General features: G+C 35.3%; 1 protein-coding gene across 2 annotated transcripts in view; it reads left to right on the top strand.

Annotated features, from left to right (window-relative positions):
* Positions 1 to 15,600, top strand: part of Stag1 (STAG1 cohesin complex component) — a 372,311-nt gene that overhangs the window by 112,953 nt on the left and 243,758 nt on the right. Inside the window, exon 3 of one of the 2 annotated variants that reach the window (XM_077795277.1) lies at positions 1,505 to 1,607. The exons of the other annotated variant lie outside the window; for it this stretch is intronic. Within the exon in view, the coding sequence (XP_077651403.1) occupies positions 1,505 to 1,607 (103 nt within the window). The remainder of the gene's footprint in view (positions 1 to 1,504; positions 1,608 to 15,600) is intronic. 2 annotated transcript variants of the gene reach the window in all.

Here is a 15,600-nt window from a genome sequence, read left to right as displayed (position 1 = left end):
TTGAAAGCCAGTTAAATACATCTGTAGCCATTATAAAACATTAAGTGATGTAAGCCTAAAATTAAATCATACTAAAAATAAAAATATATACTCAAAATTCATAATTTTCTAATTATTTTGTATATATCACTATTGAGGTTGTAACTTAACACCTGTTGTATACGTATGGTGGAATATGGTTTAATGATGTACTGCATTTCATCATTTCTCAACTCTTTATGCCACTTTGAGTTTGAAATTGGCTATGGCTATGTAAATATTCCCAGTATTTACACCATGAAAATGAGGAAATACCACAAATCATGATTTGATTTACTGTTTAGTTTATTGTGTATGGAGTTTAGAAAATGAGAGGGAAGTTGTTAAGAATGTGCTCTAAACTTAGAGGTGTGTTAGATATAGCCTTACATTGTGAATAGCACAATATATATATATATATTTTTTAAAGAGAGAGAGACAGAGAAAGAATTTTAATTTATTTTTTCCCCTGCGGACACAACATCTTTGTTTGTATGTGGTGCTGAGGATCAAACCCAGGCCGCACGCATGCCAGGCGAGTGTGCTACCGCTTGAGCCACATGCCCAGCCCCACAATATTCTTCTAGTATTGAGAATTCTTCTGATTCAGCAAACAAGTTGCTTGTAGTATTGACTAATGAGTGAAATTCCAACTGAGATCTTTTTCATTTCACTTTTACATTCTGTTCATTAAAGTGAATAACAAAAAATACTACTTTTTCATGTCAGAAACTCTTGTTTATTCATCAGTTACAACCATAATTTTAGATAAGGATGAAAGAGTTATACTTATCAAAATCATTTTGTGAGAATCAAGTGGCTATGTGGAATTTGCAGTAAAGAGTAGTGTATATTTTAATATTATTTGTAGACTGTATACTATGAATCCTTTATTTTAATAATATTTATAACATTTATAATAACTTACTTTTTAAGAGTCCCTTGATAAACATTTTTAAATTAAATTATGTATTCTAATTTGTCATATACAATGGCAGAATGCAGTTCATTTCATATCACACATATAAAGCACAATTTTTCAAGTCACTGATTATACACAAGTATTTTTGTAACATTTGTGTCTTCATACATGTACTTAGAGTTATGATGTCTAACTCATTCCACCATTTACTAGGATTTCTCTGACTTTAAGGATTTTAAAGAATTCCTCCTAACCCTCCATCTTTTTATACTGAAGAATTAGTATTTTGCAGTTGTATTTTGCATTTATATTTTATATATAAGCTGCCCTTTCCACAGTCATTTCCTCCTTTTAATTTTCCTCTTTATTTGGGAGTTCATTTCATTCAATGTTAATGTGATATTAAGCAGGAAGGATAAAAATTTTGGTTTCGTGAAGAGTTTTTCTGAAAGTAGAAATATTAACCATCTGTATTTAGTGATACAGCAGGAGATAAGGAAAGTAGTAGAATCGCGCTGCATGGTATTTATTAATTAATTTGTTTACTAAAATAATGTTTTCTAGGGATTCAACTAATGAAACTACTGCTCATTCTGATGCTGGCAGCGAACTTGAAGAAACAGAGGTCAAAGGAAAAAGAAAAAGGGGTCGTCCTGGCCGGCCTCCAGTATGTATTTACTTGTCTTCTTTATTTCTTTAATAGTCATGATATAAATAGGTTTTATAATAGCTATTTGTTAATTGTAGTACTAGTGCTGTTAAACACTCTTTTATTATTATTTGTAAAAATTCTAGTGAAGGCTTAGAAATTTTTGGAAACTTTTCTTTGTAAGCTAGCTTAGCAGTGATAAGAAAAAGGAAATTATTGTATCTTTTTTTGCCTTCCGTATTTGGCGCATCATTTGAAGGCATAGAAGTAGTTCTAACATTTGCATGGGGTATAGTTATTTAAGACTCCTGCTTTTCACTTGAAATTCTTGATTACTTCTTTTTTGATTCTCTATTTTGATGTGCTCTTAAGTGTTCAGTGTGAGAGTACTAGTTTAGAGATCTGGGATTAGACTGAGAATATAGTCTCATTGATAGATGATTGAGAATTTTAGAAGATATTTAGATATCCTTCCTCTGAGGATACCTGTACATGTTTTAAGACTTTCAGTTAATTAAACATGCATAAACTTTTCAGAGATAATAGTAAAAATATGTCAAGAGGTTAAGGCTTGTAGCATTCTGTACTCATGTATGACAATTTTTGCTACTAGTAGTTTTTTTCCTCCCTCTGATGAAAGTTCTTATGAATAATTTTAGCCTACTTTTATAGGAGACATAGTAGTATCATGAATACCGCCACACACATTTACCTAGTCTCCATCTTCAACAAGTTGTATCATGACCCTTCCTACCCGCCTGCTATATACCCATTGTCCATCTTCAGCAGTTCTTTTTTTTAATGTAATTTTTAAATTTATATATGACAGCAGAATGCATTTTCACATCTTCATACATGTATTTTATATAATGATGAGGCTCTCCTTTCACCATCCATGCTTCCCTTCACCATCCCCTTCTCCTTTCTTTTCCCTCCCATTCAGCAGTTGTCTTATTTCATCTCTCCACCTCTTTGCTTTCTTTCCTTCTTATGTTATTTTAAAGGGAATCCTAGACATTATTTCATCTGTAAATATTTTTTTTTCCTTACCAGTAAGTAAGCAAGCAAGTATTTTGTAGAAGCAGACATCAGCTGGTTATCTTGTAATCCAATTTATTCTGACACTATCTGTCTGGCATGGGTTCTACCACTGATTCACAATCCCAGTCCATCATCTACCTGAAGATAGTATCAGATACCATAGGTTGAGGGCTCGGTCCCCAAACTCCCAATACCAGTAGTTATAAGGCCCAGGTTGTTTTGCCTGTGCTTCTAACCCAACTGTCTATAAATTGGGTTTCCTACAGCCCTTTCCTTTGATTAATTTGCTTGAGCAGCTCACAAAACTCAGGGAAATAGTTAGCTTTACCAGTTTATTATAAAGGATATTATGAAAAATGAAGATAAAGAGAAGCATAGGTAGAGATATGAGAGAAGGGGCACTGAGCTTTAATACTTGTTGAGGGTGTGCCACCTTCTGGGAACCTCCACATGTCCAGCTGGCCAGAATCTCTCTGAACTCTGGTCTTTGGGGGTTTTATGGAAACTTTATTGCATATCTAATGCTAGTTCACTGCATCAGGAAACCGAGCAAGGCCTTTCTGCTTCAGTACCTTTTTGACCTCTCTCCAGGGTATGGGGCAGGAGGCCTCTGGAATGAGGTGAGCATCTCATGACCTAGTACCAGGCAAGGATAATTTAGATTGGGGGGATGAGGGGGCAGCTCCAAGACAAGAAAGCCAGGGAAGCAGAGTTTGTAGGACCTGCTTTAGGGAAGAGAGTTTCTACTTTCTATGGCCTGCCTTGAGGTCAGAGAGATGATCCAGGAATACATGAAAACAGAAAATATTGATTGTAATATTATAGTCACTTACAAAAAGTGAGGGCTTACTTTGTTTTCACTGCAATATTAGTATCACACCCCAAGATAACAGTGTTTTATTAATATAACCAAAAAAAACACTTATATAGTTTGTTGGTTAGAAACATGATGCAAATTCTACCCATCTGTTGTAGTTTATGGTTATGTTGTTTAACCAGTTATTGTAGATAGATAAATAGATATAAATATAGAAGTCTTTCATAGTGAGTTAATAACATTTTTTGATATAATTACTTTTCTGTTTGCCAGAATTCTTAGTTACTTATTTTTCCAGGTAAAACTTTTTTTTTTTCCCAAGATGGAAGGCAAAACTTCTTCCATTTGCGTACACACTTGTTACACTTGGTTTTAACTTCTACCTTTATTTAGTGAAATTGCAGCTATATAATCTAATAGATAAATAGTACATCTACAGGATGAACTTGGAATTGGAAAAAATATCACAGTAAAATAACATTTTAGACTTGTGTTATTTATACTTCAGTCATTATATTCAAACTCAGTAGTTCACAGGGCTGTCCACTCCATTCCATGATCAGGGAGACAACACAACACGGTAGAATACTACCTCCTGAGGTGTTTCTTAAAAAATTTTTTTTTGTTTTAGTTGTATTTGGACACAATACCTTTATTTTATTTTTATGTGATGCTGAGGATCAAACCTCACATATGCCAGGTGAGCCTTCTACCTCTGAGACACAACCCCCAGTCCCCTCCTGAGCTTTTAAATTGGGCTTTGCATTGAGTGGTGATTTTTATGTCATTTAATTCTCACACCACTTCTATGAAATAGCTCTTCGTGCATTTTACACAGCAGAAAACAGACAGTGAGTAGCAGAATTAGGATTTAAATGAATATCCCAATTCCCATATTCTTTTTCTTAAGGAAGTCGGAATACCAGTCTGTTAATATTGAAATAAATGATTGTCAGAATGATCATATTTGACTTATGTACCAGGTACCTATTCTGAAGACTGATTGGGCATTTTATGTCAACTAGTTCCTTTTTGGATAAATGCAAATTTGAATAATATATAACTAATTTTTTGTAGTTGTAAATAGAGAGCATGTCTTTATTTTATTTATTTTTATTGGTGCTAGGGATTGAAACCAGTGCCTTACACATGCTAGGCAAGCGATTATATATAACTTTGTTTAGCTATGTTTTGTTACATTCTTTAATTTATTCTTATTTCTGCTTCTTTACGTCCTTTAAAAAATTTTAATTGGCCCATAATTGTATGCATTTATTTTTCTTTATTTTTTTATTGGTTGTTCAAAACATTACAAAGCTCTTGACATATCATATTTCATACATTAGATTCAAGTGGGTTATGAACTCCCATTTTTACCCCAAATACAGATTGCAGAATCACATCAGTTACAAATCCACATTTTTACACAATGCCATATTAGTAACTGTTGTATTCTGCTTCCTTTCCTATCCTCTAGTATCCCCCCTCCACTCCTCTCCCATCTTCTCTCTCTACCCCATCTACTGTAATTCATTTCTCTCCTTGTTTTTTTTTTTTTCCCATTCCCCTCACAACCTGTTATATGTAATTTTGTATAACCATGAGGGTCTCCTTCCATTTCCATGCAATTTCCCTTTTCTCTCCCTTTCCCTCCCACCTCATGTCTCAGTTTAATGTTAATCTTTTCCTCTTGCTCTTCCTCCCTGCTCTGTTCTTAGTTGCTCTCATTATATCAAAGAAGACTTTTGGCATTTGTTTTTTAGGGATTGGCTAGCTTCACTTAGCATAATCTGCTCTAATGCCATCCATTTCCCTGCAAATTCCATGATTTTGTCATTTTTTAGTGCTGCTCCATTGTGTATAAATGCCACATTTTTTTTATCCATTCATCTATTGAAGGGCATCTGCGTTCGTTCCACAGTCTAGCTATTGTGAATTGTGCTGCTATGAACATCGATGTGGCAGTATCCCTGTAGCATGCTCTTTTAAGGTCTTCAGGGAATAGTCCGAGAAGGGCAATAGCAGGGTCAAATGGTGGTTCCATTCCCAGCTTTCCAGGAATCTCCATACAGCTTTCCAAAGTGGCCGCACCAATTTGCAGTCCCACCAGCAATGTACAAGAGTACCCTTTTCCCCACATCCTCGCCAGCACTTGTTGTTTGACTTCATAATGGCTGCCAATCTTACTGGAGTGAGATGGTATCTTAGGGTGGTTTTGATTTGCATTTCTCTGACTGCTAGAGATGGTGAGCATTTTTTCATGTACTTGTTGATTGACTGTATGTCCTCCTCTGAGAAGTGTCTGTTCAGGTCCTTGGCCCATTTGTTGATTGGGTTATTTGTTACCTTATTGTTTAATTTTTTGAGTTCTTTTTATACTCTGGATATTAGGGTTCTATCTGAAGTGTGATGAGTAAAAATTTGTTCCCATGATGTAGGCTCCCTATTTTCCTCTCTTATTGTTTCTCTTGCTGAGAAAAAACTTTTTAGTTTAAGTAAGTCCCATTTGTTGATTCTTGTTATTAACTCTTGTGCTATGGGTGTCCTATTAAGGAATTTGGAGCCCGACCCCACAATATGTAGATTGGAGCCAACTTTTTCTTCTATGAGACACAGAGTCTCTGATTTGATATCAAGCTTCTTGATCCATTTTGAGTTAACTTTTGTGCATGGCAAGAGGAGGGGATTCAGTTTCATTTTGTTGCATATGGATTTCCAGTTTTCCCAGCACCATTTGTTGAAGATGCTATCCTTCCTCCATTGCATGCTTTTAGCCCCTTTATCAAATATAAGATAGTTGTAACTTTGTGGATTAGTCTCTGTGTCCTCTATTCTGTACCATTGGTCCACCCGCCTGTTTTGGTACCAGTACCATGCTGTTTTTGTTACTATTGCTCTATAATATAGTTTGAAATCTGGTATTGCTATACTGCCTGATTCACACTTCCTGCTTAGAGTTGCTTTTGCTATTCTAGGTCTTTTATTTTTCCATATGAATTTCATGATTTCTTTTTCTGTTTCTACAAGAAATGCCGTTGGGATTTTGATTGGCATTGCATTAAACCTATAGAGAACTTTTGGTAATATCGCCATTTTAATGATGTTAGTTCTGCCTATCCATGAACAGGGTATATTTTTTTCATCTTCTAAGATCTTCTTCTATTTCTCTCTTTAGGGTTCTGTAGTTTTCATTGTATAAATCTTTCACCTCTTTTGTTAGGTTGATTCCCAAGTATCTTATTTTCTTTGAGGATATTGTGAATGGAGTGGTTTTCCTTATTTCCATTTCAGAGGTTTTGTTGCTGATATACAGGAATGCCTTTGATTTATGCATGTTTATTTTATAACCTGCTACTTTGCTGAATTCATTTATTAACTCTAGCAGCTTCTTTGTAGACCCTTTTGGGTCTGTTAAGTATATTATCATGTCATCCACAAATACTGATAATTTAATTTCTTCTTTTCCTATTTTTATGCCTTTAATTTCTTTTGTCTGTCTAATTGCTCTGGCTAGTACTTCGAGAACTAAATTGAATAGAAGTGGTGATAGAGGGCATCCCTGTCTTGTTCCAGATTTTAGAGGGAATGCCTTCAGTTTTTCTCCATTTAGGATGATGCTAGCCTGAGGTTTAGCATATATAGCTTTTACAAAGTTGAGGTAAGTTCCTGTTATCCCTAGTTTTTCTAGTGTTTTGAACATAAAGGGATGCTGTACTTTGTCAAATGCTTTTTCTGCATCTATCGAGATGATCATATGGTTCTTATCTTTAAGTCTATTGATGTGAATAACATTTATTGATTTTTGTATATTGAACCATCCTTGCATCCCAGGGATGAATCCTATTTGATCATGGTACACAATTTTTTTGATGTGTTTTTGTATTCGATTCGCCAGAATTTTATTGAGGACTTTTGCATCTAGGTTCATTAGAGATATTGGTCTGTAGTTTTCTTTCTTTGAGGTGTCTTTGTCTGGTTTCAGAATCAGGGTGATGTTGGCCTCATAGAATGAATTTGGAAGAGTTCCCTCTTTTTCTATTTCCTGAAATAACTTGAAAACTATTGGTATTAATTCTTCTTTAATATACCTATCTGGTCCTGGGCTTTTCTTGGTTGGTAGTCTTTTGATGGCTTCTTCTATTTCATCCATTGATACTGGTCTGTTCAAATTGTGTGTATCCTCCTGACTTAGTCTGGGCAAATCATATGACTTAAGAAATTTATCGATGTCTTCACTATCTTCTATTTTATTGGAATATAGGACTTCAAAATAATTCCTAATTATCTTCTGTATTTCTGTAGTATCTGTTGTGATGTTGCCTTTTTCATCCCGTATGTTAGTAATTTGAGTTCTCTCTCTTCTTGTCTTTGTTAGAATAGCTAACGATTTTATTTATTTTTTCGAAGAACCGACTTTTAGTTTTGTGAATTTTTTCCATAGTTTCTTTTGTTTCAATTTCGTTGATTTCCGCTCTGATTTTAATTATTTCTTGCCTTCTGCTACATTTGCTGTTGTTTTGCTCTTCCTTTTCTAGGGCTTTGAGACAAAGTGTGAGCATATTTATTTGTTGGTTTTTTCTTTTTTTGAGGAATGACCTCCAGGCAATGAATTTCCCTCTTAAAACTGCTTTCATTGTGTCCCATAGATTTCGATATGTTGTGTCTGTATTTTCATTTATCTCTAAGAATTTTTTGATTTCCTCCTTTATATCTTCTGTGACCCATTGATCATTCAGTAACATATTGTTCATTTTCCAAGTGATGTAGGATTTTTCCTTTCTTCTTTTATCATTGATTTCCAGTTTCATTCCATTATGATCAGATAAAATGCATGGTATTATCTCCACACCTTTATATTTACTAAGGGTTGCCCTATGGCATAATATATGGTCTATTTTTGAGAAGGATCCATGTGCTGCTGAGCAAAAAGTATATCCACTTGATGATGGTTGATATATTCTATATATGTCAGTTAAGTCTAGGTTATTGATTGTGAATTTGAATTCTGTAGTTTCTTTATTCAACTTTTGTTTGGAGGATCTGTCCAATGGTGAGAGAGGTGTGTTGAAGTCACCCATAATTATTGTGTTGTGGTCTATTTGATTTTTGAACTTGAGGAGAATTTGTTTTATGAACATTGCAGCACCATTATTTGGGTAATATATATTGATAATTTTTATGTCTTGTTGGTGAATGGTTTTTTTTAGCAGTATATAATGTCCTTCCTTATCCCTTTTGATTAACTTAGTCTTGAAGTCGATTTTATTCGATATGAGGATGGTCACCCCTGCTTGTTTACGAGGACCTTGTGCGTGGTATATTTTTTCCCAACCTTTCACCTTCAGCCTGTATGTCTTTTCCAATCAGATGTGTCTCCTGGAGGCAGCATATTGTTGGATTTGTTTTTTTAATCCATGTTACCAGCATATGTCACTTTATTGGAGACTTTAAGCCATTAACGTTTAGAGTTACTATTGATATATGGTTTGTACTTCCAGCCATGTTTGATTATTTATTTATTTATTTTTTAAATTTGGTTTGTTTCTCCATGATAAGCTTTCCCCCCGCCCTCTGTCTTCACTGAGGCACTTCCCATTGTTGGTTTTGGTTACTGTTTTTCATTTCTTCCTCGTGTAGTATTTTGCTCAAGATGTTTTGCAATGCTGGTTTTCTGGCTGCAGATTCTTTTAACTTTTGTTTATCATGAAAGATTTTTATTTCGTTGTCATACCTGAAGCTTAATTTTGCTGGATACAAAATTCTTGGTTGGCATCCATTGTCTTTCAGTGTTTGAAATACGTTGTTCCAGAATCTTCTGGCTTTCGGCGTCTGTGATGAAAAATCTGTTGTTAACCTTATTGTTTTACCCCTGAATGTAGTCTGCCTCCTTTCTCTTGTAGCTTTTAATATTTTCTCTTTGTTCTGTATATTGGATATCTTCATAACAATGTGTCTTGTCGTTGGTCTACTGTGATTTTGTATGCTCGGTGTTCTGTATGCATCTACAATTTGTATATCCATTTCCTTTTTTATTTCTGGAAAGTTTTCTAGAATTATTTCATCCAGCAGGTTGCTCATTCCCTTGGTTTGAACCTCTATACCTTCCTCTATCCCGATGACTCTTAAGTTTGGATTTTTTATGTTATCCCATATCTCTTAGATGTTTTTCTCGTGATTTTTTAGCAGTCTTTCAGAGTTGGCTAGACTCTTTTCAAGATGATATATTTTGTCTTCATTATCTGACGTTCTGCCTTCTACTTGCTCCACTCTGTTAGTGATCCTCTCATTTTGAGTTTTTATTTTGGTTTATAGTTTCCTTTATTTCTAGAATTATTGTTTGATTTTTTTTTTATAATCTCTATCTCCCGATAAAGATGCTTAATTTCTTTATCTGTTTATGTAATTCACTTTCAATGTGTTCTTTCACTGTTTGAATTTGCTGTCTCATGTCCTCTTTAAGGTTCCATTCCATCTGTCTAAGGTATTCCTTGAGTTCTTTATTTGACCATTTTTCTGATGCCTATAGGTCCTCCTGAATATTTAGGCTGTCCTGCATTGTTTGTACTCCTTTTCTTCCTTGCTTTTTCATGCTGCTCATGTTACTTCTTGTTCTGTTTGACTGCTGAGTTACTGTTTACTCCTATAAATTTATTTGATGCTTGGGAGGAAAGGTATTAGAAGGGAAGGGAAGAAGTCACTAAAAAGAATGAGAGTAAGCTTGTATAATTTAAGGAAGGGCGAATAAGGAAATTGAAAAGAAATGAAAAGACAAAAGAAAAAAATAGAAAATAAAAAAGGAAAAAAATTAGAAAAATAATAAAAAATTAAAATTAAAAAAAAAACAAAAAAATTTAAAAAACAACAAAAAAATGAAAATGGAAAAAAACTCAAATAAAAAAATTAATAAATGCAGTCTTAGAGTATGATTAACTTCTCTTCTAGTAGGTGGAGCCGTGCCCACCGGGCCAAGATACTCCTCTCAATACTCGGGAACCAATCACTGTGCAACAGCTCCTCCTCCCAGACTGGGTGGGTCTCCAATCCTGAGTGCCTAGGGCCTTCTCTTGTGTGTAGTCACTTCCCCACTTTTCCTCAATCCAGGCCCCCGCTCACCGGTGATGCTCACCACAATACTGGCTACATTCCAGGTCTGCTGCTCCCGGGAGCCTTATTTTCATGAACGACTGGGCACACTCTCCCTATTTGCCATTCCCTCAGACCCTAAGTTTGTAGAGCTTGGGGCTGAGAAACCTCAGCGAATTTTGCTTGTTCTCTGGTCGCCATGCCCCCGGTAGCTGGTGCAAGAGACCTCTGTTGTCAGCACTGGTGGTTGCGGTAGCCGGGAGTTCTGCGCCACTTCTGATTCCCTCAGTCTGGCTATGGCACTCACAGGAGAGCTGGGAGGGGCCCTCAAGGTTTCCCCGCTGTGTGGAGAGGGAAGGCTAGGGCGTTACATACCTGTTGCTGCTGGTTTCAGTGAAGTTATCTCCTCTGCCGCATTCTGGTGATGTCAGTTCCCCGCCATGGTGGTATCCCATGTAAATGACGACAGTTTGTTCCCTTTGCCGGGTGACCAATGCAACGGGTGGGTCCTGACTGGTTCTCCCAAGCCCCGTTTCAATCCTGTGGCCACTGCCTATGAAGGCTCGGTTGGCATTAACCTCCGTAGGTTCATAAGGTCCGGCCAGTTGTTTCAGCGGGATCGTTTAGTGCTGAGTCACAGCAGTTTGTCTGCAAGAAGCAGGCTAACAGGAGCTTGAATTCAGCCCATCAGGGCTCGGTGTGTGTTCTGAGAGGCCCAGACTGTTTGCCACAGATCCATGTCAGCTTAGCATTGCCTAGTGATCCTGAGCAAACAGCATTTAGATGGTTTACGAGTCCCTATGCCCGTACAGCTGAAGAGGTCAGAGACTTGATCTCTCGCCATGTTGGATCTAATTGTATGCATTTATGAGGTACATTATACATTGTGATGTACACAATGTATAATGATTAAATCAGGGTAATTATTGTATCTAGTTCAGTTTTGTTAAGTTTTATGTGTTTGGGTATTTATTCTTTTTTTTTTTTTTGCTTTTTAAAAAATATTCTGTTTTTTTTTAAGTTGTATACAATACCTTTATTTTATTTTTATTTGGTGGGGAGGATCAAACCCAGTGCCCCATATGTGCTAGGCAAGCAGTATACTGCTGAGCCACAACCCCAGCTCATATTTATTGCTTTTTCAAAAGGGTTTATCTATGTTTGTTAATGGATTACTTTTTAAGGGGACTTATTCTGTTTTTATTCATTCGGTTAAGTATAAACAGTCTTAAGGGCATACTAATAGGCACAGTTTTGCTTTCCGTGTTAACATATGCCTAGGGTTCACCTTATGTTTAGGGGACATTTCAGTATATAAATATTTTTAATATGCTAATTTTTGAAAACATTTTTTTGCCACTAGATCTCCTTTTTGTGGAAATAGGACAGTTGTCCTACGTAGTATTTGTTGTTATTGCATCTCTTTATGCAAATAATTACAGGCCTATCTCAGAGACATTGCAGATTTGGTTGTAGAACACCACAATAAAGTGAGTCATACCAATTTTTTATTTCCCAGGACAATTAAAAATTATGTTTACACTATATTGTTGTGTGTTAAGCGTGCCATAGCATTGTATCTAAAAATGTATACCTTAGTTAAAATACACTTTGGGAAAAAATGCTAAGTCATTTGACCCCTGAGTGAGTCATTTTGCTTTTTTGGTGGAAGATCTTACCTGCCTATTGATAGTTGCTGACTGATTAGGGTGGTGGTTGTTGAGCCAAGCTTGTGATTGCTGTTGAATGTGGCTCTGTAAATTTCTTAGTATAAGACTATAACGAAGTTTGATACTGCAGTTGACTCTTCTGTTAATGGACAATTTCTCTGTAGTGTTCATTGCTCTTTTTGTTAGTATTTTATTCATTCTGTCAAAATTGCAGTCAGTTCTTTCAAGCCCTGCCTTTGCTTTATCATCAAAAGTTATGTAGTACTCAGCCCTTTTTTTTTTGTCATTTAAGCATTGTTCACAGCATTTTCTCAGAAGCCATTTCGATCTCTAGAAAATCTTTCTTCACTCATCTTTCAGTAGCAACTTCTCAGCTACTGAAGTTTTATCATGAGATTACACCAATTTATTCACATCCCTAGGCTTATCCCTAATTGTTCTTATTATTTCTAGCACATGTGCAGAGTCTTCCTCTGCAGAAGTCCTCGGCCCTGAAAATCATCTATGAGGGTTGGAATCAACTTATTTTAAACTCCTATTAATGCTGGTATTTGCCCTCCTCCCATGAATCACATCTGTTCATAATAGAATGTATGATGGCAAATCCTTTCCATTGATTTTCCCCAGATTCATCAGAGGAATCATTCTGTGTGGCAGCGGTAGTATTTTTATTTAGTATTTTTCAAATATAAGATTTGGAAGTCACAAATACTCTTTGATCCACTGGCTGCAGAATGGATGTTATTAGCAGGAAAGAAAACAACATTAATCTCATTGTAGATTTCTATCAGATATCCATCAGATGACCAGGTGCATTGTCAATTGAAAGTACTAATTAGCAAAGAACACTCCCACCCCATGCCCAAAAAGCAGTAGGCCTGAACTGTGGGATGTTGTAAATATATGTCTTGTCATTCAGGTTTTATTGTTGCATTTATAAAACATTGCACATTTAGTATAATTCTTAAGGACCCTAGGATTTTCAGAATGGTAATTGAACGTTGATTTAAGCTTAAAGTCACCATTTGGCTTAGACCACAGCAAGTCAACCTGTTCTTCGAAGCCTTGAATGCAGGCATTTACACATCCTTCTCTAGCACCTTCTTCTATTGTAAGGCTATTTCATCTACATCGGAAGCCTCTTGTTTGGTATAGCCAATTATCAATTATCTTGTCTAGATGTTCTGGGTAACAGGGAATAGGGAGACTTGAGAAGAGGAAGACATGCTCCAGGACCACCAATTATTGGAGCAGCTAGAACACAATACCATTTATTGATTAAACTCACCATATTGTATTTGCTTTGTAAGAGTAAAGCAAAGATCCCTAATCATGGATCACCACAGTAAGTGAAAAATCATATTTTTTCACAATATGAAAATAATTTCATATTTTTTCATATGAAATATAAGTATTACCAAAATTTTCAGAGACAGGAAATGAGCAACTACTGTTGGAAAAATGGCACCAATAGACTTTAGTTGATGCAGAATTGCCACAGACCTTCACAGTTAATGTGAAATTCTAGAATATGAGGAGTGCTTTGAAAGATATCTTAACACTATGCAGTATCATGCTTATACCATTGTGATTGGACTGATAAAACGTCTTAGATATGTCTACACACAACACTTCTTTGGTGATCACATTCAATCTCATGACTAACCTGACATCTCAGATTTATGTCTTTATTTCACAGATTATGACTTGTATTCAGATACCTTTTGAGCTCTTCATTTAGATATTTAATGGGCCTAAAGTGTTTAAAAACCTATAAACTCTGAGTTTCCTATCTTCTGCCCACCTTGTCAGTAATGGCAGGCTTTTCCCTGTAATTGCTCAGATCAACTTTGGAGTTATCCTTGATTCTTTCTTAACCTGTATTCAGTCTGTTAGGAAATCCTCTTTAGTCTAATTGCAAATATTATCTACCATTTTTAAAATTCAAACTATTAAAATAGTTTAAGCTAACATGTGCTTTTGCTCAAACCTATCAGACTTGTTCCTTGTCTTAAGGTCCTGTTTCAAAGTGTAAATTTTTGTGTGCCCCTCTCCCCACTTTCCCCAATATAGCTTTCTCTCTTTCCTTCTTTCAGTTCTTGCTCAGAGGTCGTTTTTTTCATTAAGCCCTCTCCTAATGATAGTATTTACCATTACAAATTCTCATCCCAACCTGGCTACCTTTTCTGATTTTGCATGTTTATATTTGTGCACACCTGTTTTACTCCCTATTTCCATGGGACTTAATTGCCATCCAACACAGTACAGTCATCCCTGAGTATCTGTGGAAGATTGTTCCAGGTCAGATACCAAACTCCAAGATGTTCAAGTCTTTTATGTAAAACTGTGTAGTAAATATGTGAAGTTTACTTCAGAAACCCAAACTGTGTAGTATTACATATAAACGACATATAGATTTCCTTGTGCTTGATATCATCTATAGATTAATTTATAATACCTAATTCAATAAATGCTATTTAAAGGGTTATTACACTCTTTTGTTCAGAGAATAATGTTCAAGGGGAAAAGTCTGTACATGTTCAGAAAAGATGTAACCATTGAAGACCTAACTACATCCTATATATCAGCCACAACATATTTTCAGTTATTGATTGGTTGAATCCAGTATTGGATAGGGAGGATCAACTGTGTACATCTTACTTAATTTGCTTATTGTCTGTCTCCTTCAACTAGAAGGCAAGCCTGCACCATGGCACTGATTTTTTTTTTTCTGTGTGATTTATTTACTAGTGTCTGACCTTTATTAAGTGCTTAGTAAATATTTATTGAGTAAATGTAAATCAGCACTTTTTTCTTCCCCTAGTGTTTTAAAAGGCTTTTATTTTAAAATAATTTTACACATATTCTAAGAATTTCCAGACACTCTGTACAGATTTTCCAAAAGTTAACTTTTTCTTTTTTACATTTTCTTTATCATATTTTTGTTTTTTTTGTGTGCATGTACTTGTGTACAACTCTTTCTCTCTGTGTACACACATCTGGGTAAATATATCTATATAGTGTATATGAAATGTTATATACTTATTATTTTTGAACTGTTTTAAAGACATAGTGCTATTTTACTTTTAATACTTTAGTATGAATTTTGTAGAAATCAAAAACATTCTGCATAATCATGATAGTACAGTTATGAAAATGAGGACAATGGTATTGACATAACACTTGCCCTAATGATGACTAAAAGAAAAGAAAAACATTAAATTTTTTCTAACTTTGGATTCAGTGGTTTCGTGTTGCTTTTAGTTTTCGTATATGTCAGTACTTCTATAACTAACTCATCTTAAATGTCCCTGATCTTGTGTTTTTTAAAGGATTTTGTTCCCTTTGTCCTAATTACATGAGGAGCAGTACTTTTGTATCTTCAACTTTATTCAACTTT

The sequence above is a fragment of the Urocitellus parryii genome, chromosome 2 (genome assembly GCF_045843805.1).
Source record: "Urocitellus parryii isolate mUroPar1 chromosome 2, mUroPar1.hap1, whole genome shotgun sequence".
Lineage (NCBI taxonomy): Eukaryota > Metazoa > Chordata > Mammalia > Rodentia > Sciuridae > Urocitellus > Urocitellus parryii.
The sequence above is the reverse complement of the archived record's forward strand: the minus strand, read 5'-3'. Positions and strand labels throughout refer to the sequence as shown.